The sequence below is a fragment of the Natrix helvetica genome (genome assembly GCF_964273705.1).
Source record: "Natrix helvetica genome assembly, chromosome: 4".
In the NCBI taxonomy this organism is placed as follows: domain Eukaryota; kingdom Metazoa; phylum Chordata; class Lepidosauria; order Squamata; family Natricidae; genus Natrix; species Natrix helvetica.
The window spans coordinates 97,705,970-97,727,634 of NC_138550.1; the positions used below are offsets into that span (position 1 = coordinate 97,705,970).

At 36.5% G+C, this 21,665-nt stretch overlaps 1 protein-coding gene across 1 annotated transcript; it reads right to left on the reverse strand.

The window, feature by feature from the left end:
- Window positions 1–1,177: 1,177 nt before the first annotated feature.
- SSR1 (signal sequence receptor subunit 1) lies at window positions 1,178–21,106 on the reverse strand. Its single transcript, XM_081951542.1, has 8 exons — window positions 20,841–21,106; window positions 13,613–13,731; window positions 12,520–12,607; window positions 12,150–12,412; window positions 10,923–10,999; window positions 8,580–8,658; window positions 7,717–7,810; window positions 1,178–2,219 (listed from the first exon to the last, which is right to left on the reverse strand). The coding sequence occupies exons 1-8, from the start codon at window positions 20,926–20,928 to the stop codon at window positions 2,152–2,154; spliced, it is 876 nt and encodes a 291-aa protein (XP_081807668.1). The 5' UTR covers window positions 20,929–21,106; the 3' UTR covers window positions 1,178–2,151.
- Between the last annotated feature and the right edge of the window lie 559 nt (window positions 21,107–21,665).

Genomic DNA, 21,665 nt, shown 5'->3' on the forward strand with positions numbered 1-21,665 from the left:
GAGTCTTAGCCGCACTGTGACCGGGTTAATAACTCGCATGATTGGGAAAGGCCCAATAAATTTGGGCCCGAGTTTCTTACATGGCAACAGTAGTGGAGAGGTATACCCTCTGGCCTACGTGGAAAGGTCCTTGCGCCTTCTGTCTTGTAAAAGTCCAAGAGGCCGGCCAGGCTGGGCCTTCATGGTACTGCAAACAACACAGTTCCTTACATATTCCTCTATGTCCCTACTCATGTGGGGCCACCAGAACTAAACACTAAGGCAATGAATACATTGCCAGAGCTGCCACCTGGTGCTCCCCACCATCTTTTATAGTTACTTGGTAATTAGCATAACCTGCACCTCACGCGTGCGCACACCTATCCCCTCGTAACCCAAAACAAACACCACCCAGCAATTAATCGTGGATTGTTGTCAGTCAGTTATCACTAGCTTTGTAGATTTAGTCAGCTGTTGTGTAGGAGTGAAGCCTGGTGAGTCTTGGCAGCTGGCCCAGATTTCTCCCCTGAATGGCAGCTCCAGGCCTCTAGGCTGGCCGGAGCTGACATGGATGATACAAAAGTATTAGGTCTCAGTGTCATATCCTGAATCCTTGTTTGCTTTCTTGCTTGATTTGCTCCATGGCCAAGGTTAAAAGATTAAAAGGTCAAATACAGTGGTACCTTGGTATTCAACTGTTTTGAAACTCATCTAATTTGGTACTCCATGCATTTTGATGTGAACATTTTGTCCTGGCACTCAATTGATTGGTACTCAATGCACAAGCTAGAACTTGTCAATGCCAGCTGCCTTGTGACTCACTACATTATTCCTTATGGGGAAAACTGTTTGATACTCATTGTTTTTGGTACCAATCACACCTCCTAGAACCAATTAATGATGAGTACTGAGGTACCATTGTATTAGGAATTAACATATTGCTTTAATACTGCTTCTAATCTTCTATCCTACTTTTAGATACTGAATTGGTGTAACAGATTATATTATATTTAATATTAAATAATTAATATAACATTTTAATATCATATTTTAGCAGTATTTAGCAGTTATTACAGACCCGGGAGATCAAAATTAAACCATATAAATTATGGAATTAATGTAGCTTCTGGTTCTCAAGTACTCAATCTAACTGGAAATTAAGACTTCAAAAGAGAAGCAGCAGCAGAAAATACAAAAATAAAACGTAAGTTACATTTTTACTGTCATTTCAAAACTTTTTTCATATACAATCAAATATGGGAAACAGAATAGCACAATTCTGATGAATGGTTTACAAGTTGTTATCCAAAGAAACTTTCAGGTATGTCAAACCTTATATCCAGCTTTATCTATGAAATTGTATAGACTTTGTTATCCATGATTGTGTTTCTGAATGGTGGGAGAATCCCTGAATTTATACTGATGAGGCTTTATTTTAAACAATTTGAACTAGCATTCAAAACTCACCTGGTGAAACACTTGACTGAAGTATATTTCCAACATTTACAAATGCACAGTTATATTGCAATCAAAAGAAGACAGATGTCAAAAACGAGCACACAACCCAAATTTCAGAACTGCAGCTGCTGTAGGAAGTATTGGACGTATATGCAAGGACATTTGGGATCTCAGATTCTGTGCACTTTATCACATCAGCAGCCATTAAAAAATACTGCTAAGAGCAGTTACTCCTGCTTGTGCCTTTAGAATACAAAACTGTGATTCAATGCTTTATGAGAGATTCAACATGCGTACTAAAAATAATTACATACATGTAGCAAAGAGTGAGATCAATGACTCAAGTACTAAATAAGAAAATGCATAAAGACCTCGTATAACAGGACACAATTAGAACAAGATGGGAAATGACATTTTCGTTTGTGACAAAGAATCAGAAACAAAAGCATGCAAATGACAAATCAGCATTATGAAGAGACTCTGAAGGCACGTTTCAGAAAGCACAATGATTTGCAATTAAAAGTTTCTTTAAAAGGAACTTGAAGTGCATTTTTAGCAATGTTCTCTGAACACAACTAAATGCTTAGTCCAAATATTTCATAGTATTCTCCTCAGTCAATATGGCTTTCAGCATATTTCAACTCCCAATTCAAGCCAAACACTAGGGAGGGTTTTGATGGCTGGGTTAGTAAAGGTTGACTGGGCTAACAAAATTTACTCGTCGGAGCCCACTGATCTTTTCTGTGTCCTCTTGCGTGGCAACCGTCTTGGGGAAGCTTTATCTGTAGTTTAAAAAAAAAAGAACAGCCCTTACTTAACACTATGTTAAAGAAACATTCTTTGGCAGACAAAAGATACAGTATTTATTTAAAAAAAAATATGCAAACATCACACTCAAAAATATGGTACATACTAGTTAGGAACATGCAACTGCTATCTGATATGTATCTAAAATAATGGGAAACCAGATATCCAGTGCTTGCTCTGGTTTGGAAATGGGACAGCACTGAGTAAAGTCTTTTTGCACAATTCATTTACTCTACCTTCAACAGGATTAATGTATTTTATGGTAAGTGGCTATAAGGAAGAAGAATGCATGATGCCCTATTTTCCTCTGTAGTTCAGAGCAGTCAGTTCTAAAAATAATCTTCATAGCCACATGTTTGAGAATATCCTATCTATACTTTGCACCAAGTAGAAAAGATGCTGTAATACGGAAAAATATTATGTTAGTCACTTGGAGCAAACAAAGTTTACGCTAACTTATTACACTTTTTTGGGAAAAGCCAAATTAATATTCAAGGAGTCTATGGAGATTCTCAGTCATCCAGGTCATGGTTGTCCCAAAGGTGCTTTTTCAAGAGGCAACTGGACTTTTTGGTTTTTCTTGGAAGATATTTCGCTCTGAGCTGAAGACGCTTCTTGGATGAAAAGCGAAACATCTTCAAAGAAAAACCAGAAAGTCTAGTTGCCTCTTTAAAAAGCACCTTGGGAACAATATTCAAGGAATCACATGACATTTTGAACATAGGTCTGAATGCAACAGATCAGTTTACAGTGTTGTATTTTTGTTTATCTAGCCACAATTAGTTTGGGGGCTGGGTTTTTCTTAAAGTTGGAAATTCACAGTGCTGCAATTACATCTGTTAACTCCCAGAACAAAATTGCTCCAAACCTACTTTGACTCTCAATTGCATTCTGCCCATTTTTATAACCCTATCATATCTATTAGCCAGTATTTTACCTAGCCATATCCTCAACTCCATCGCTGCTTGTTAGGATTCTCTCACAGAAAATGCTGTGCTAATTTATTTAGTTCTGGGAGCAACCAATTATTTGATATGTTTGCACCAATTAATGCAGCGTTAGACTTTTCTGCTGTGTTAATTGCCAACATACTAGCCAAAACAAAAACATAAATACCAAGTTCAGTCAACCTAAATCTTTTCTATAATCTCCTTTCAAAATTCATAATGAATTTCTACACACTAACATCCTTGATTTCATAATATAGAATTAATGTAAGACAATAATTAAATATGCCACAGAATTTCTGAAAATTGCTATTTAAAGAAAATCTCATATTTTCTTTAGGAAATTATATATTTAATACTGTAGCAAACTAAATAAAATATTACAGAGTGGATTTCTAATTCTGAATTATGCTATGGTGATACATTAATGCACTTAAAAGTTAAATAAGGGAATCCTGCCTCTGTTATGTGAAGAGCATTGCTGATGAAACCTTCACTAAGCTATCATCCCTTTAATTAGCTTATACTTTAGTTACGAAACAGTACGTCTTACAGCAATACATGTTACTTTCCCTGCAGAAATAACAACTCTGTCATTTAAATTCTAACACAGTATGTAGAGTTCAGAAATGAAAGACTACACTAAGAGATACTTTTATTACTGAGGAAGGAGGAGTCATGTCATGATGACACAACGCGTGGTCTCGACAGTCCGAGACCGCCGTTGACACTTTTGCCACTGGATGGTCCATATGGACCTAAATCATCCGTAGAGACGGTGAACAGGAAGACAAAGCCTTGCTGGTCACAGGGACATCGCAAAGTCCCTGATTGACCCAAGGGAAGTGCTGCAAGCTGGCGTCAAACAGACAGCCTAGGCTGACGAAGTCGAAGATGGCTCCGGAAGGAAGGAAGTGAAAGTGAGAGCACCTGGTGAGATTTTTTTTTTCTTTGAGAAAGATTGCCCAAAGAAACTTTTTTTAAAAGATAAATTAGTCCTTTAAGTAAAAGAATAAAGCGGCGAAACTAATTTTTATTGGACTGCCTTGGAAAGTCTTTTTTTTCCTTTGCAACAACATTTTGTGGATTGAAGTGACCGTAATGTTTCCTGTTTCTCTCTTAAAGTGAATGGATTGGGGTTTTTTCCCTATTATTTGTTACCTTATTTTTTGGCTTGAACTAAAACCTTTTTTTTTATTCTAACAATTCTTCCTACCACTTATTATTAAATTCCATTAAAGACATTTAAAGACCTTCCCCCCCCCCCCCTACAAGCTTGAGACAAGTATGAGAAAGTGGAATCTGCCACTCGGAAGCCAAAGTCTGGTTTTTTTTTAAACAATGTATCCTTTGTTCTCTCTTCTTTGATCTTACTGTCTGTGTAACTGAAGTGTTTGCAACTTGCTTACAGAAACTGATAAAGAGTCAAGGGCACGAATTGTCTTTGCAGGTGCTTTTGAGAAATATTTTGGCAAGGGAAGGAAAAAGAAAGAAAAAAACCCAGAACCCTTCTTCTTTGAAGAGTATAAAAGAATTTGTGCTTTAGTCAACTTAAAATATATATATATTTTGGAAACATGGATCAACATATAGATGAAGAAATCTTAAAGTTTCAAAATATCTTGGCTGGAATCCAAAATATATTGGAAGGATTTGCGAGATTTGAGAAGTTGGATAGACTATTGTTTCTCACAGTAAAAGATGATGGGGTTGGAGCCCCAAAAATTAAAGAAGAGAATGAAGATATAGAAGATAAAGATAAGACAATAGATGAACTTATTAATGGAGCAAACATGGGTGAAAGTGGAAAGAAAGGAATATGGAAAAGTGAACATTTGGAGCTCTATCCCAGATTTTAAAATACAGGAGGAAAAAAAAGGCAATGATGATGGAGTTAAGAGGAGAAACCCTTTCAGAAACACGTTTGATAACCAAAGACAAGCTAATCTTAATAATAATTCAAGGGCAACAAGATTATATGAGACATCCTTTAAGCAATAAAGTGAGGAGAGAAGTCTATAAAAACTTAATAAAGGAGTTAAAAAGAGAATTGACACAACAACTGGCAAGAGAGATAAGACTGTTTTGCTACTGGAAAGATACAGGTTGATAATAAAAGTTGATGATAAAAAATAGTTAATTTTTGGTGATTAATAAGTAGGAATTTTAGTATTTTGTATATTGTTTTTAGATTGTTATTAAATGTTTATTCATTAACAAATAATTAATTATGATAACAATAATGAAATGATAACCTTAACTAGTAAAAGCAACTTGGATATAAATTATAAATTGGGAATTGGGAAAAAGACCTATAAATTTTATTAACAAATTTTTATTTAGATCTTGTTAGAAAGGTGTAATTTCTTTTGGGTCTGATGAGAGGAGATGTGATATAAATAGTAAATAATTTTTAGCTCATTTGGTGATTAATAAGTGGGAAGTTTAGTATTTTGTAAATTGTTTTAGATTGTTATTAAATCTTTTTTCATTAACAAACAATTAACTACGTTAACAATAATGAAATGATAACCTTAACTAGTAAAAACAACTTGGATATAAATTGTAAATTGGGACTTGGGAAAAAGATCTATAAATTTTATTAACAAATTTTTGTTTAGATCTTGTTATAAATGTGTAATTTCTTTTGGGTCTGATGAAAGGAGATGTGATATAAATAGTAAATAATGTTTAACTAACTACAACAATAACAAGGAAATGTTAATTGATGTTTAATGATATATACATGTGTTGGTATTGGTAAAAGCAAATTGGATACAAGCTCTAAATAGTGAGATGGGTGGGGGAAGGGGGGAATGCTTATATATTTTATTAATTGATTTTTTTTCAGAATATGTTATAAAGATATAATGTTATTGGAGGTTTATTTAAATTGCTAATGAATGCCAGTAGGTGGTTGCGTCTTTAAACACAAATGATGTCAGATAAAAGCATGTTTAAATAATTATAGTTAAATGAGAATTGTGGTACATTGATAGTAAAATACATAAAGATTTTTGATTTAAAACGTACAATTCAATATGAATGAAGTATAAGTAATGATTGTGGAAGAAATGCACGAAATTTATTTGTAATCAATCGACACGCTTTCTACAAGATGTAATGAAGGATGATTCTTTTTTTGTGTTTTTGTTTAAATAAAACAATAAAAAAAATTTTTTTTTAAAAAAGATACTTTTATTCCTGCATATCATTTATAAGCTTTGCACTGAATGAAAGCATATAGCAATCTATATTTAAAATATTTTAAAACAATCTACTCAGGGCATATTTATGTTTAAGTTCCATTAAGTTCCATTACCTTCTCTAGAGAAGTGATCTGATATAACATTTTGCAATGTATTTTGCCATTTCCCCCCCAAAATGCCCATTGGATTAGCCAATTCAGACGTATGACTATGTGATTCACTTTAACAACCAGATATTTCATTTAAGAGACATGACTTATTTAATGACCATCATAAAAAAAAGTCATAAAATCAAGATTGGCACATGGTGACTTAACTAATGACCACAATGTCACAACCACATATTCCAGGCTAAATTGCCGTTGTAAATTACCTGGCAACTACCTGCAAAGATAAAATTTTGAACTACACAATTTGAGAGTGTAAGTAATCAGCAATTAGTGGACTGGCATATATCAAGCATGTATTTCATGGCCATGCTAAAAAAACATAGAAGTAAATCTCATGACATTATATAACTGCTAGAATGAACAGAGTAGAAATAATTTTGAAGCCGAAAGAATGGGATGGGTATTCCAAGCATGCTGAAAGTAGTCCAACTTTAGACTAGAAGTGGGAATGATCTACTTTAAGGTCAAAATATTTCACCTTCTAATTGGATAAGATTTATTTAATGTTCCTACAAAATATGCAGCAGCTATTTGCCAAGTTTTTATTAAAGCTGGTGAAATCCATCAAACTTTAGTATTATCACTGCATGCAGTTATTATATAATCAATCACCAGGAACAAATTATATATGAAATTTTAAAAGCCTCAACCCAGTAAAGAATATCTCACCTCTTCTACTTTGCACTGAAGGCAGAGAAAAACAAACAAAATAAGACATTAACAAAGTTTATACGAATTTTAAAAATGTAATTTGAATGTATTTTTGAGTTAAATAGAAACAGCAAAATTTAACATCCCACAATGTCCTCAAACCTAGAGGCTAATTAACATCGTCAATAGTGGTGGAATTACAGACACAATGCCACTAATGATGCCCTTCTGATTAATGGAATCTTCACATTCTAAATCTGCTCTTGACAGAAGGGAAATCTCCAAAACACAAAGGAAAGGAAAGGGGAGGAAAACAGGAAATTCTGTTGCATTTTTTCAACACCGAATATAGCCTAAAGCTTTGTTCAACTGCCCTTGCCATTAAATAAATTTACTGAAAACAGCCTAGTGTGTTTAAAGTCAATTTTCCACTGAGAGATACACTTTTTAACAATGTAAATAAATTTACTACAGACACCCTGCCTTGATACTTACTGATCTGATTTAAAGTTTCTTGAGGAATCCAACTCATATCAACATCATTCTGATTAGAGGTTCCCATCTCTACTTTTTGAGCTGGTCTTTTTCTCTGAGAGGATTAGAAACAAAAGTAATAAATAAAATATTATCATCTATAAAGTCACAAAAGAAGACTTAAATTATTTGGCCATTATACCCAATAAACGAAATAAGCATTATCCAACCATTAAAACAGATATATTAATTAGAAATCAACTTTTATACTAACTATTTTATTCATTGTCTCCCTTTCATCGTTTCTTTATCATTTAAAATATCTTTCAAATATAAACAGGCTCAATTGAAATGCGGTGGCTATTAAATTATTGATGTCAGTGGAAGATATACTTTTTACAGTTCTAGTAATAGTTAATTTTTAGACACAAAGGTGTTGACCTGACTGAATTTTTCAGTATTTTCAGGACTGAGCAGCATAGATACAACTAACTCTCTAATTAAGCCTATCTTAATTTTCCTGTATGTACATTTTTTAAAGATTTGTTAAGAAAAGCACTAGCAAGCCAGATGACATCATCTTTCTTCTATGGAATTTAGAGTAAGGCAGAGTTCTCCAATGTTTCCAGCTTTGCGAACTTGGAGGGGGGGGGGAGAGGGGATGGTTCGCACAAGTGAGTGATGATATGCTTATGAGCGTGCACTCATGCTTGCCAGTTGCAAACCCCTCATGGCCCACAGCTTGGGGACCCTGGAATAAGGCATACAAATTTCACAGTTCTTACACCCATCCACATAATGCTAGAGACCATCCTCTCAACTTAGAAGAAACAATGACAGTATTCTATAGTCAGGGCAAAGACTAATTAAAAATAGCTACTTACCTTCCTAGACTCCAACAATTGATGTAGACCAACAATGACAAGTAGGCCAAGTCCCCCCAGGAACATATACATAAAGATCCTTATTTAGAAAGATGAGAAAGTCTAGTAAGATTCTTTTAAGGCAATTTTTTTTAAAAAAAATCTCTGGACAGTCATAAAACTATGCAGGATGGATGATATCCTAATATAAGGTTTTCCTAACAATAATCCAAGGATTTGTCCCCAGATGTATTTATTTTATGCATTTATTAATCAAATGTATATAGCTGCCCATCTCACAGAAAGTGACCCTGGCAGCATGTAACAATCCAATAAAACAGTAAAATAAAATAAAAACTATTGCCAAAACCTATTATATAATAATTATTAAAAAACCACCCAAAACTATAAAATTAGAACTAAACAAGAAAAGAGAAAATTAGCCAAGAGATAATGGAGCCCCCTCACATATTCTCTCATCCTCTGGGTTCAAGGTTGCTGGCATAACCAGGTCTTGAGGAACCTTTGAAAGCTCAGGGGTGACAAAGCTGACCTAATCTCTTTGTAATGAATTCCACAATGAAGGTGCTACAGCAGAAAAGGCCTGTCAAATGTACTATGGTCTGTCAAATGTAATTCCCTAGATGTCGGAACCTGTAACATACCCATTAGGTTGGATTTGGTAGGACAGGCAGATGAAATCATAAAGAGGAAATCCATCCAATAACCTGGAGTCATATAACAATATAGAGCTTTAAAGGTCCCACTGTGTTGGATATGGAAGCAAATTGGTAACCAACCAGCAGAGGTGTCATGTGTGCTCTATCAGAAATACATGTAACTGCTCACTGTGCTGCATTTTGCACTAGTTGAAATTTCCAGATACTCTTCAGGGGCAGCCTCATGTGGAATGAACTGCCGTAGTCCAATCAGATGACTAGAATGAGTGACGAATAAAGCCCCTTGATCCAGAAATGGATATAACTGGCACACAATATGAAGTTATGAATGGTCCTCCTAGCCACGACTACCTACTCTTCAAGCAATAGTCATGAGTCCAAGAGGAATCCCATATTGCACACAATTGAATTGTTTGGGGGCAATTCAACCTGATCAAGCACCAAAGATACTAAAGACCTAAAACCAGAAGTTGCCCAAACTAAAAACTACTCAGTCTTGCAAGGGTTCAGTTAAAGCCTCCTGTTTCCTATCCAGACCCTCATTCTCCAACACTGGCATAGGACATCCACAGCATCGCTTAATTCGCCAAGAACAAAGATGCACAATTGGATAGCATCAGCATACTGATGATACTTCACCCCATGGTGATGGGTGAGCTTATCCAGGTATCTCATGTAGATGTTGAGTAAGAAACAGCACCAACCCCTATGGCACCTCATCTAGAAAGGGCTGAGGGAGAGATCTTTTCTCCCCAATCAATACTAACTAGAATCAATTAACCAGGAGAAAGGAGGTGACCAGGGGAATGTTCTGCTGCTCACCCCCAATCCTGAATCAAATCCAGAATAATAATATGGTCAATGGTATCAAAAGCCTCTAGAGATCAAATAAATTAAGGATGGATGCACTATCACCATCCTATATGTGCCAGATATAATTCAAAAAGTACAACCAATGATGTTTCTGTTCCATATCCAGGTCTGAAACCTTATTGGAAAGGAGCCAGATAATCAATTTCATCCACAGTCCTCTGAAGCTGTTGCACAATCATCTCTTCAATCACCTTCCACCAAAAGAAGAAGTTGGATACTGGGCAAACGTTGCCCAGTATCGGTGTGTGGGTGTGGATGTCTGTCTGTCTAGCAATGGCTTCTTGAGCAGGGGGCAACCTGAGATCTCCTTAAGAGGTAAAGGAACAACTCACTTACTCCAAGAACAATCAGCCATTGTTATGATTCACTCACACAATACTCTCTGAATTGCTTTCACAAAACAGGAGCATGGATCTTAAAAGCAAGTGGTTGAACTGAAAGTCCTAAGGGCCTCATTCACTTCTTAGATCCAACAATTTCTAATTATAGTTGGAATGCCTGAATTAGTCTATAATAAATTAATATATGATATCACTATCTAAGTAACCTTGGTGAGACAACCAGCTGCTAATCACAATCAGTGTTTGAGTTAATATACAAATAATGAAGGATGCACAATATGTTATAGTTTCTTAGTGTTCGTGATAGCAAGCTGCTTTTTCTCTCTCTGTCTCCAGGGTTTGGTGATTAAAAAACAAGGAAAACCTTAACCTTTTCAAAACCTAAATGAATAGGTATGTTCTTTAATAATAACATAAAAGGTCTGGCTATCACCATTACAAAAATTAGTTAGCAGAATAAGTAAACTTACGTTTCACCATCTAATCCATCTTCTCTTTCAATAATTGTAACAGTTTGATTGAAGACAGCATCTTGGAAGAAATTCCCCTAAAATGAAACATTAAAAAGGCTATCAGATTCAGGCCATCAAATGGCACTATTGTTACAGAGGACTCCAGAAAAAAGTATATTCCTTGCACTTGTTTAGTTTTTTTGCAAAACAATCTGTATACCTATATTTATAGCTATACTTGGATAGACAGACAGACAGACAGACAGACATAGATACAGAGTATGAATGGTATTTGTTAACTATTCATGATTGCCAATCTTTTTGCAGCCAAACTTTTAAAGTTATTTTTTCAGCTGTAAAATGTTTCAATAAATGAGCGAATTACTCATATCACTCTAGAAGATGAGATTTTCAGATCATTTTAATATTTTCCCTAAATATTAAGATACAATAGTTATTTTTGGTGAATGGAATAGATTTATAACTACATTGACCTTAGTAGATGTTTAGCATTCTTAATTTAGTGGAAGACTGAACATTATTTAGCAGTTTACTATCAAATTCTAGTGATGTTTTTTTTTTTTAGCCTGAAGAGAGAGCTGACTGCTGAATGCGGCTGACAGGTTGTACACTATTGCCTTATCATAATAGCAGCTCTTAATACCTCAGATTTTGACTTTTTAAAACAGTCTTTCTCTTCAAGCCACAGCAGTTACTAAGAAATTGTTTTGGATAAAATTAAGGAAACAATAAACTTTCTACTGGAATGTTGATCAGTGAGGAAAATACTGTAACTAAGAAATAATAGAATATTCAGTAAATACTCTCAATAAAATATGCCTCCATAGTAATCAAAAGAAGATATGAAATATGCAAGCATAAATATAAACTGACATGGGTAAGGCAAACATGGAATTTTGAAATGCCCGATTATCTTTCTAAAATGCATTGTTCTACAAAGCTAATATCTTGTACAATATCTTTATTAATCTAATCCAAATAGGCTTCAAAACAAGTCATAATCTACAATATTCAAAAATCATCCTAATACATAATAGCAGAACTAGCAGCACAAATCTTTATACAAGATAGCAGAATTAGCAGCACAGCTCCCAAGGATTAAGGGAAACTAACTGGCTGACCAATATTTACATTAATATCAGGTGACATTGCCACAAAAACACAGACAAATGTTAAATGAATATATTTATCTTATAGTTAGTCAAATCCCATATCCTCACTTACATTTTGATCTTTGTAATTCAAATTGATAACCAGTCCAAAGGGACGGCCACCCATAGGCTCTGCAGGAATGAAGGAATATTCAAATGTGGCTTGTCTTTGTGGTGGAACAACTGTGTTCAGAGGAAGAGCAGTGAAATTCTGAATAAAAAACTGATAATCTTGTGGGTACCGGAATGAAGCATCTAGTGATTCTACAATGAAGTCTTCTGTACCCTTATTAGTAAAACCTACTAAAAACTTCACAATGTTGTTTGCTGGAAAATCTAGAGAGGAAAAGAATGAAAATTCTTAGTGTTTTGTTTTTAAGTTGTAATTTTAAAAAACAAAACAAGATAAGCTGGCCCAATGTAGAATTCAAAATATGTTTTACCTTCTCCTTTCACAAACAAAATTGTTGTATCAGCATTAGGTGATGCTTTAGGTTCTCCTGATAGGTCATCTTCCTCTTTCTCTTCTGTCTAATATAAAATAATGTTTGAAAAGCCTATGAGAAACAGTGAAGCAATGAACAGCCAGAATATATAAGTTTTATTGTTTATTCCCACGTAAAAGTACTTCAATATACAAACACATTAATTTCCGCCAAACCTAGGGTTTTCAAAGCTGCAATTTAAAAAATGATATTTAGGTCAGAGTGTTTCAAACTGTGTTCTGAACAACACAAAATTTCTAGAAGAAAGAACGTAAGTGGGTTTGGTGAAAACCAAGGATCCCTCAAAAGAAGCCAATTTTCAATGACAGTGTTTTACTTAGTCATCAGGGATTCTGAGAAATTTTGTTTTTAACAGATTCTTTGGAGAACGATTGAAAACCCTTGGCCTAGCCCTAAGTATTAGGTAACGAAACAGGCATAGACTATAACGAAGTTAGATATATTTAACAAATTGATAAAATACTCCTAAACCAGATGACAAGATTATTAAAACTGAAAATTTGCTGCAGTTAGCTCAGTAACATTGAATATATTAGCATTTAATTGAGCGGTTCCTTAAAACTCAGTTGCAATCCAAATTTAGTAACCACCCAGTGATCTAAAAATATATATATTGATGTTCTGAACCAAATGGGATCAAATTAATTATATGTAGCTATATTAAGATGTATTAATTTTATGAGTACTGCCTACCTCAGTATCAGAAATCACTGTAAAGTAATTGAATCCAAGCAGTTAAATTCATAAAGCATATTTAATGCTGTTTCATCAAATCAGACTTTTATTTAGATTTATTACATTATAACATTTGGCATTATATGCATAATTACATTTGTCTCACTATAGCTGCATAATGCTTCTTAATAACTAAGTGATATATTTCAACTAGGAAAACTATTTAGTACAGTATATTCTATTTCAGTTGCGGCCACAAACATCACAACTGTGACAATGTTAACACTACTGGTAACTATCTATTGTTCAAATAGTGCTGATAAAGCATAAAATTTTAAAAATATTGTAGCCGTACCAATTCTGTGGGTTCGTCTTCTTCAACTTCAGCTTCATCATCTTCATCCTCAACGACTGTATCTTCTATCGCTTCTTCATCTTCAGTAGCATCTTGGGCAGCTACAAGGAAGCCGGAACCTAGAGACATGAGAATGAAAGTTTACTCTTATTGGAAAAAGCACTAGAAAGCAATTCAAAATGAGCCACAGTTTGTTTTTTTAAATCAAACTACTCTCAAAAGTATGCAACAATTAATATATATTTATGTACCGTGTTTCCCCGGGTAATGGGTCTTATTTTCTTTTGACCCCCCGAAATAAGCGCTTGGTCAACTCATGGCTGCTGCTGTGTTGCAATATTTTTGGGGAGGACTAATTTTAGCGCATGCACTCAAAAGCCCAATTGGGCTTATTATCTGGGGAGGTCTTATTTTCAGGGTAGTAATTATTATACAAGATACCACATTATTTCATTTATGTTACTGTAGTTATATTGCAGTTTGAAATTACAGTACTGAAATGACTTAATAGTACAGATGCCTTGGGTTAGGACCAGTTGTTCAGTAACCATTCAAAGTTACAACAATGTTGAACAAGGAGGGCTTATGACAGCTCCTCAAGGGTTCTGGCTGTCACAGCATCCCAAAGTCACCTGTTTGTGATGTGGGGGCTTGGCATCAAGCTCACGATTATACTGTCAGAGTCAGCTATGGTCATGAGATCATGATTTCGGACATTCCCTGTCAGCTTCCTATAAATGACAGCAACCTGAATCGAATCCTTAAACGGAGCATGGAAGTGCCTGAGGGTGTGGGGAGGACCCTGGGAGGCCCAGCAAAAGCCACAAGGGGCACTGGCATGCAGAAAGCTGCCACAGCCCTGAGCCTCATCTTACTTCCTGCCCCACGAGACCTGGGATGCTTCAGCCAGTTACAAGGCTCAGCAGTGCACATAACTTGATCCACTTGCAGACAAGCCTTTCTACAGAAGAATGGAGAATGATGCTCGTTTGTCAGTAGCAGGAGAAAAATAGTTGAAGATGAGCAGGGCACAACAGTTCCTGTAAAGTGCAGGGCAGTGGGGGCAATTGGGGGTTGGCAGAATGGTGCTGGCATGGCAGGCTGTGAGCAGCAGCAGCACTAGGGCTGAAGTTGAGGCACGAGGCAGGCTGAAACTGCTGAAAGGCTGCTGTGCAGAGTTATCAAAAAGATGTAGATGGGGAGGAGATAAGTGAGGGGGGGTGCAATACGCCTGCTGTTCTAAGTGCTGGTTGGCCAGGCAGGTAGATGAGGTTTCCTAGGCCATGGCAGCTTTGTGTCACACTGCAGGGCCAGGCGGGGTGGATGAGACTTCCAAGACCAACTGCAGCTTTTCTTAAAAGAAAAACAAAGGCAAAAAATCCTGAATTAAATGAATTACTTTACCTAGACCTCTAATTCTAATTTTTTTATTAATACTTAAATTTTTACTTGGAAGCATTGATATAATTCAGCAAACAATCAAGTGAGGGTTGATGTCACAAGTTATTTAATCATAACACATTGCAAAACCTGGTGGTATAAAGTATTTCCTAAAATGTTCTTTGGTGCTCTCTGTTGTTATTACTGTTACTACTACTATTACTCTGTTTCCCTGAAAATAAGACCTCCTCAGATAATAAGCCCAATCAGACTTTTGAGCACATGTGCTAAAATAAGCCCTCCCCCAAAAACGTTGCAACACAGCAGCAGCCATGAAGTAACCACGCTCACTGCCTCCTGCACCTCAAAAATAATAAGACCTCCCCTGAAAATAAGGCCAAGCGCTTATTTCGGGGGTCAAAAGAAAATAAGACCCTGCCTTATTTTCAGGAAACACGGTATTGGAAATTTTATATGGGCTACCCATTTTACATATCCAACATTGGATAGCAAACAACAATCCACAAAATTACCTAATAAAACCCCCAGCAACAAACAAAAAGCAAGAATAAAAATAATTATTTATTTTATTTATTTATTTTATTTTATTAAATTTATAGACCGTCCCCTCTCCCCGAAGGGACTCGGGGCGGTGTATAGACACCACATTAAAACCTAATATAAAACAGATATACTTAAAAACCAATTAAACAATAAAGCTGTACAGGGTAATAAAAGTTAAAAATCAGCTTAAAACAACCCCAAAAATTTAAAAGTACAGAGTTGAGGGACTAGCTTGGGATTAGGCCAGGCCCGCTAAACTGATTGTATAATGATACAATAACTGAGGTATCTGCTAAACTGATTGTATAATGATACAATAACTGAGGTATCCATAACACAACCATACCTATATAGGCCTCCTCTGATATCCAAGCTCAGTACTTAGAGGACTAGCCTTTTGGAAGGCCTGAATCTCAAAAAGGAGGTTTTCCCAAAGAGCAGGCATGTCTCCCAGATCCCACCAGATGGCATTGTTTAATAGAAAGGAGCTAGAGTAGATCTAGCCTGCCAGATCTGGTGAAACAGACTGAAATGCACAGAAATAGGCAGTCCCACAGGTAATCTAGTCCTTTGTCAGCTAGGGCTTTAAAGGTGACAACCAGAATCTTAAATTCCATCTAGACACATACTGGGATGCAATGCAGTTTGTGCAATAGCTACGTAGCATGGATTACATTGCCCAAAACGGCTGCATTCTCTGAAATATCAGAGTATTTTTCAAGGTATGTTCTATGCAACCCCACTGCAATAATCCAATGTAGAAGTAAGTAAAACATGAGGGACAGCAAACAGTCTTCTGGCCCAAGAATGGACACAGCTGGTGCAGAAAGTGGATTTGTGCTCAAGCTCCCCACCCCCTTCCCAAGACTGTCAGGTGCTCTTTGAGCTGAGACATGAATTGAGGAGGTCTCCTAAGTTGTAACTCTAACCAACTAGATTCAGGGAGGGTGCTATTCACTGAGAGTTAAAGCTGAACAAACCACAACCAAATCCAGGGGCTGACCTTGCCCAGAGGTTTCACTGAGTATTAAGCAGGAGTGAGAGGAGAAAGCAAAGCTCCGAGGCACCATGTAAGAAATCTCTGCCCCTACCAACCAACACTGACTGGAACTGGCCCTGGAGGAGATTTACAGCAACACACTATTCTGCTTTCCTCCAGTCCTAGCCTTCTAAGACAGTCCAGAAGAATATACTAAATGGTAACAAAAGCTACTGAAAGATCCAGGAAGACAAAGATGACATCACCAAAGCTCATCCACCAGTGCAACCAATGCTATCTTGGCATCATAGTCCACTGTGAATCTTGACTAAAAAGACTCCAGATAATCTGCTTCTCCCAGGGACCTTAAACTGTGCACCTAATACTTCCCCAACAACTTTCTCTAAAAAGAGAAGGCTGGAGAAGAAAATTGTACAATACTGAACTATTAGATCCAAAGATAACTTTTTCAGGGGATGGATCCTCACCTCTTCAGATCAGCCTCAAGCACAGCTCAAATGACCAATAGTGCTTCTAAGCTCCATGTAATCCAGATGTTTTCTTAGAAAATAAAAATTATTTAACATAAAAATTCTAGCTCATTGGTTTTTAAAACTTTCTATTATATACATATCTTGTAATTAGGTATTAGCTACCAATGGTAACTATTTTATGAGGGTGCCCTTTTCATGATCTCAAAATGTTCAGAAAAATAGGATTACTAACGAACTTATTTGCCAAAATTGGACATAGCATTAAATGAAAAAATGTGTAGTAAAGGATTTCAAGACATCTTCAAATAAGAGAGGCCAAAGCAAATTTGTCTATAGGGAAAAGAAACAATCAAATTTTCCTTTCTCTTATGACATTAATTTGAAAAAAAATCTAATTAAGCAGGCACTGCAGAAAAAATTCAGTACATTTCAATTTGACTAATTAAATCTGAAGATCAATAATTTAATTTTCAATATACTGAACAGAACATTTATTTATTTAAATATTTAATTTATTTGCTGCCCATCTCATTTGGAAAGTACTCTGGGCAGTTTATAGCACCTAACATACTGGTATATTAGCAGTAGCTTCAAAATGCTGAACTTTCATAAAACCCATAATAAAGCATTAAAAGACAGAAATATATGAAATATGTAAAATATTTTATTTCCCAGATTAAACTATTTCATTTATTTATTTCTAGTTACTGTTTGAACCAAATATTCTTTAATGTTTTCTCTAAAGAAGAACAGGCATCTAAAACTTCAAGTCATTTCAGGGTTTTTTTAAAGCCTCTAGTATGTATTTTAGAAAGAATGATGATGTGGCATCGCAATGAAGGATACTGAACATATATTAAGGCAGCCAGACAAGTCTCAAAAATTTAGGATTCTAGTAACTTTCACTCTTCTGGTATAAATAGTTACTGTCAAGGGAAAAGAAGCTTGAATAATGTTTGATAGCTAAAAGAAAATGAAATCCTGTAGCATTCATTTGTGGTATTAAGTTAATTCTCAGTCAGAAGAGTTTCCTTTGGAAAATAACTAAAAGACACAATATAGGTATTGTACTATAAGTACAGTAGTTCAAGCAAATCCCTGAGAAAAATTTGTCAGCATTCCTACTTAAGCTAGGCAAAATTAATATTTTTTAAAATGTGACCTCTATTCCATTAAGTCTTTTTTTTATCCCCAAGGTTCTGACCCCATATTGGCCATCCCGAGAATGGCCAATAATCTTGACATAAAAAAATAATTAACCAATAAATGTATATATGATAAATAGAAAAGATGTTGGGCTATGATGGATATGTCAATTGAAATATTAACCTGCATGGCAAGTTGACCATGGTAAAAATTATGTATATATAAAACCCAATTTTGTAATAATTCTCGCGAGAGTTTGTGTGTGTGAGAGGGAGGGAGGGAGGGAGGGAGGGAGGGAGGGAGGGAGAGAGGGAATCCAGACTTAAAATGTTGTGTATAATTCTCTCATAATTTGGAGTTATGCTTTGGACTTTTTAAAGAAGAAAAGGTAACATGGCAAACAATTCTATTAATATTTTACTTGTAGTCGCTTACTCCCAGACAATAAAGTATATAATTGCCTAATAATAAAAAGCTTGAAATTTATAAATATGCATGCTAGAGAAGTGAGCAAAGTTTTTCCCCCCTCTTTTCTCCAATAATTTCTCCAGTAGAAATTAGTAGGATACAGAACAAGCAAGTGCAAGTTTTCACATTTAGGGAATTCACTCCTACCCTACAAGTGTCTTTAAATCGATGTTAAATTATGATTAATGATTTCTGGTAAATAGCAATGGGATAGAACTATGGCTTTTATGCCTTTCTTAATTGTTTTCAAGGGATGGCCTATTATTGTCATTAAGAAAATGATGAACACAGAGGACTTCTGAATTGTCCAATTATTAGTAATTATTTTCTACGTTATGCAAAATTGTATTGCATTTAGATCCTGCTGCAATCCAACAGCTTTCAATGGTTTAAAAGCTACATAATTCAGTAAAAAGTTAAAATATTTATGATAAGACACTCGCAGCTACACCTAGACAACCTGGCTGATCTTGAAAAACAGAAAGATCAGAACTAGATGGGAGACTACCAGAAAATTCAAGACTGGAAGGCTAGATTGAAAAAAATATATACCCAGAGAAAGGAACAAGACACCTTTACCAAGAAAACAACACTGTCACCAGGACATGAATTCAACTTTAAGAGCATTTTATTTAAACAAAATATTGAGATCATATAATATGCAGAGTTGCTGTCTTAAGAAGAAATAACTCTTCTGCTTTATTAATCATTGGTTTAGCTCATCCAACAATTTACTACTGCTTCTAGAATGGTGAAACTATTAAGTATTAGCTTTTGCTTCTCCATATGTGTATACATATATAACACAAAGTTAACCTCAACTATTCAACATTACAGCACCTGTATGGGTTACTTATTATTTTTAAACAAAAGTGAAAATTTGGAAGATGTTTTATATTGTTTAGGTAACTACAGATAATTTGTAAAGAGACTACACATAGCATGTTGTCAGCATTTACAGGTAAGCAACACATAGTAACCCACACTGTAGCCATGTGCACAAAAGACTTAACTCTGACAAGAGGCCAAAGACACTTTGTCCTCCAACCTTGTTTTCCTTCAGATATATTACCCTATGCTATGGAGACACAGCCATGCCAGCCTAGTAAAACGAAAATACAGTCCAAAAGATCTTGAAAATGACCAAACCACTAAAGAGTGAATATGAGTTAGCATTGGAATCAGGTCCAATTCACATAACTTCAGCAACTTTTTCTAAAATTTTATCCCCTTGCCCAGGCTACCTTACAGCATGCCTAGGATATTAGCTACAAGCACTTGCAGCAATATTGCTTTTCAGTTGATACTGAACAGAATGCTTAAGACTGCCATATTTCATAATATACAAATTGGTGCCAGTCAAGAAAACTGGACCGAACAGCGCAAATGCTACAGAAAGTACAACTTTGTGTGTGTGTGTGTGTATACTAATATAAATTGTGTGGGTACTTAATACCTACCCAACAAATTGTTGGCTAACATCCTGACATTATTTCTATTTGCTGTTTGTATTTTAACGCCTCTCATAATCTTTTTTTTTAATTATTTTTTTAAAAAATCGACAGAAGTGATTCAATCCTTGCTCAATGGCCTTGCTCAATTGTCCCTTGCTCTGGGGCAATATCGGGCTAAAAAGATGAGCACCTTGGCTTCAGAGAAACTGCATGCGGTTTCAAGAGAAGAAAGGAAAAAAGCAATCAAAGCAATATGGGGCGTTAAGCAACGCACACACACCTGTCAACAATTAAAGTAGTGTGCTTGTGTGTTGGGGGGGAATCGACTTCGCCTTTAGCACGTGTCATTTTTGTCAGCCCCCAACAAGCGATCAGAAGGCGCAACTAGGCTTTTAAATACACCAAGTTCCAAGTCACTCATGAAAATCAGGGGTGTCGGCGGAGAGATCTGACACGTCAGCCCCGAGCGGGGGAGGGGTCCAGGGCAGACCATCACTACCACCATCCCCAGAGCACTGAACAGAGCACCGAGGCGGAGCTGAGTCTCTCCCGTTTTACTACGATCTACCGACTCGTGAAATCTCCTCACGCGCCGTTCCCATTTCAAAGTGGCGACCTCCCTCTCCTCTCCTCCCCCCCCCCGTCCCACGCGACAACGGCAGCCTGCAACGGTCGCCCTGACAGTCGCTTCGGTTCAGCCCTCGCTCGTTCTCTCTCTCCATCTCTCTCTCTCTCTCTCTCACCTGGGCCAGATCGGGCGCCGCCGAGGAGGAGGACGGCGGGGAAGGCCAGCAGCACGAAGACCAGCAGTTGGGGCAGGGACCGCCTCATGGTCACGAACCAACTAGCGCCCTTCGGTGGCAGTTTCTACTTTCTCCTGCCACTAAGCAATGGCGCTAAGCTTCCATCCGGCCGACGTCCCGCCTTTCTTACGCTGCGACGTTCTGACGCCGCCGGCCAGGCACGCAAGACCGGTTAAACCCCGCCTCTTTCTTCCCACAGAACGGGGTACGGCAGACGTGTCTTCCCCTGGAAGGAGGAGGAAGAGGCACGTGACTCAAAGTCTCCCCCCCCCTCCCCCGGTGGGAGGCCTCCTGAAGAACGCGTGGCTGTTCGCAAATGCACATGCGCTGTGGGCTCTCTTGTAATCTTTCTTCGCGCTTGCTGGTTCATTTACGCCGCATCTTTACCTTTGCCGATCATCGCGCAGCGCACGCGCGTAGCTTTCTCCTGTGCCACACTGTAGAGATCGCGGTTGCGTTTAAACTTCAATGCATTTGGGGGGGGGGGGGGATAACTGACAACGCTGGTAGATTTGTTCCACGAAAAGTATATTTATTTTTGTATTTATTTATTTACATACCGGTGTATATATATCATGTAAGCCGCAGTTGAAAGGAAGAAAAAAAAGTTTAATACAATACACACGTGTGTGTGTGTGTGTGTGTTAAAAGTATTTTTTAATGTCAGGAAGAAAAAGGAAAAAAGTTTTTAATACAATACGTTTTTCTTCTTTTCTATTGCGGCTTACAATGTATGTATGTATGTATGTATGTATGTATGTATGT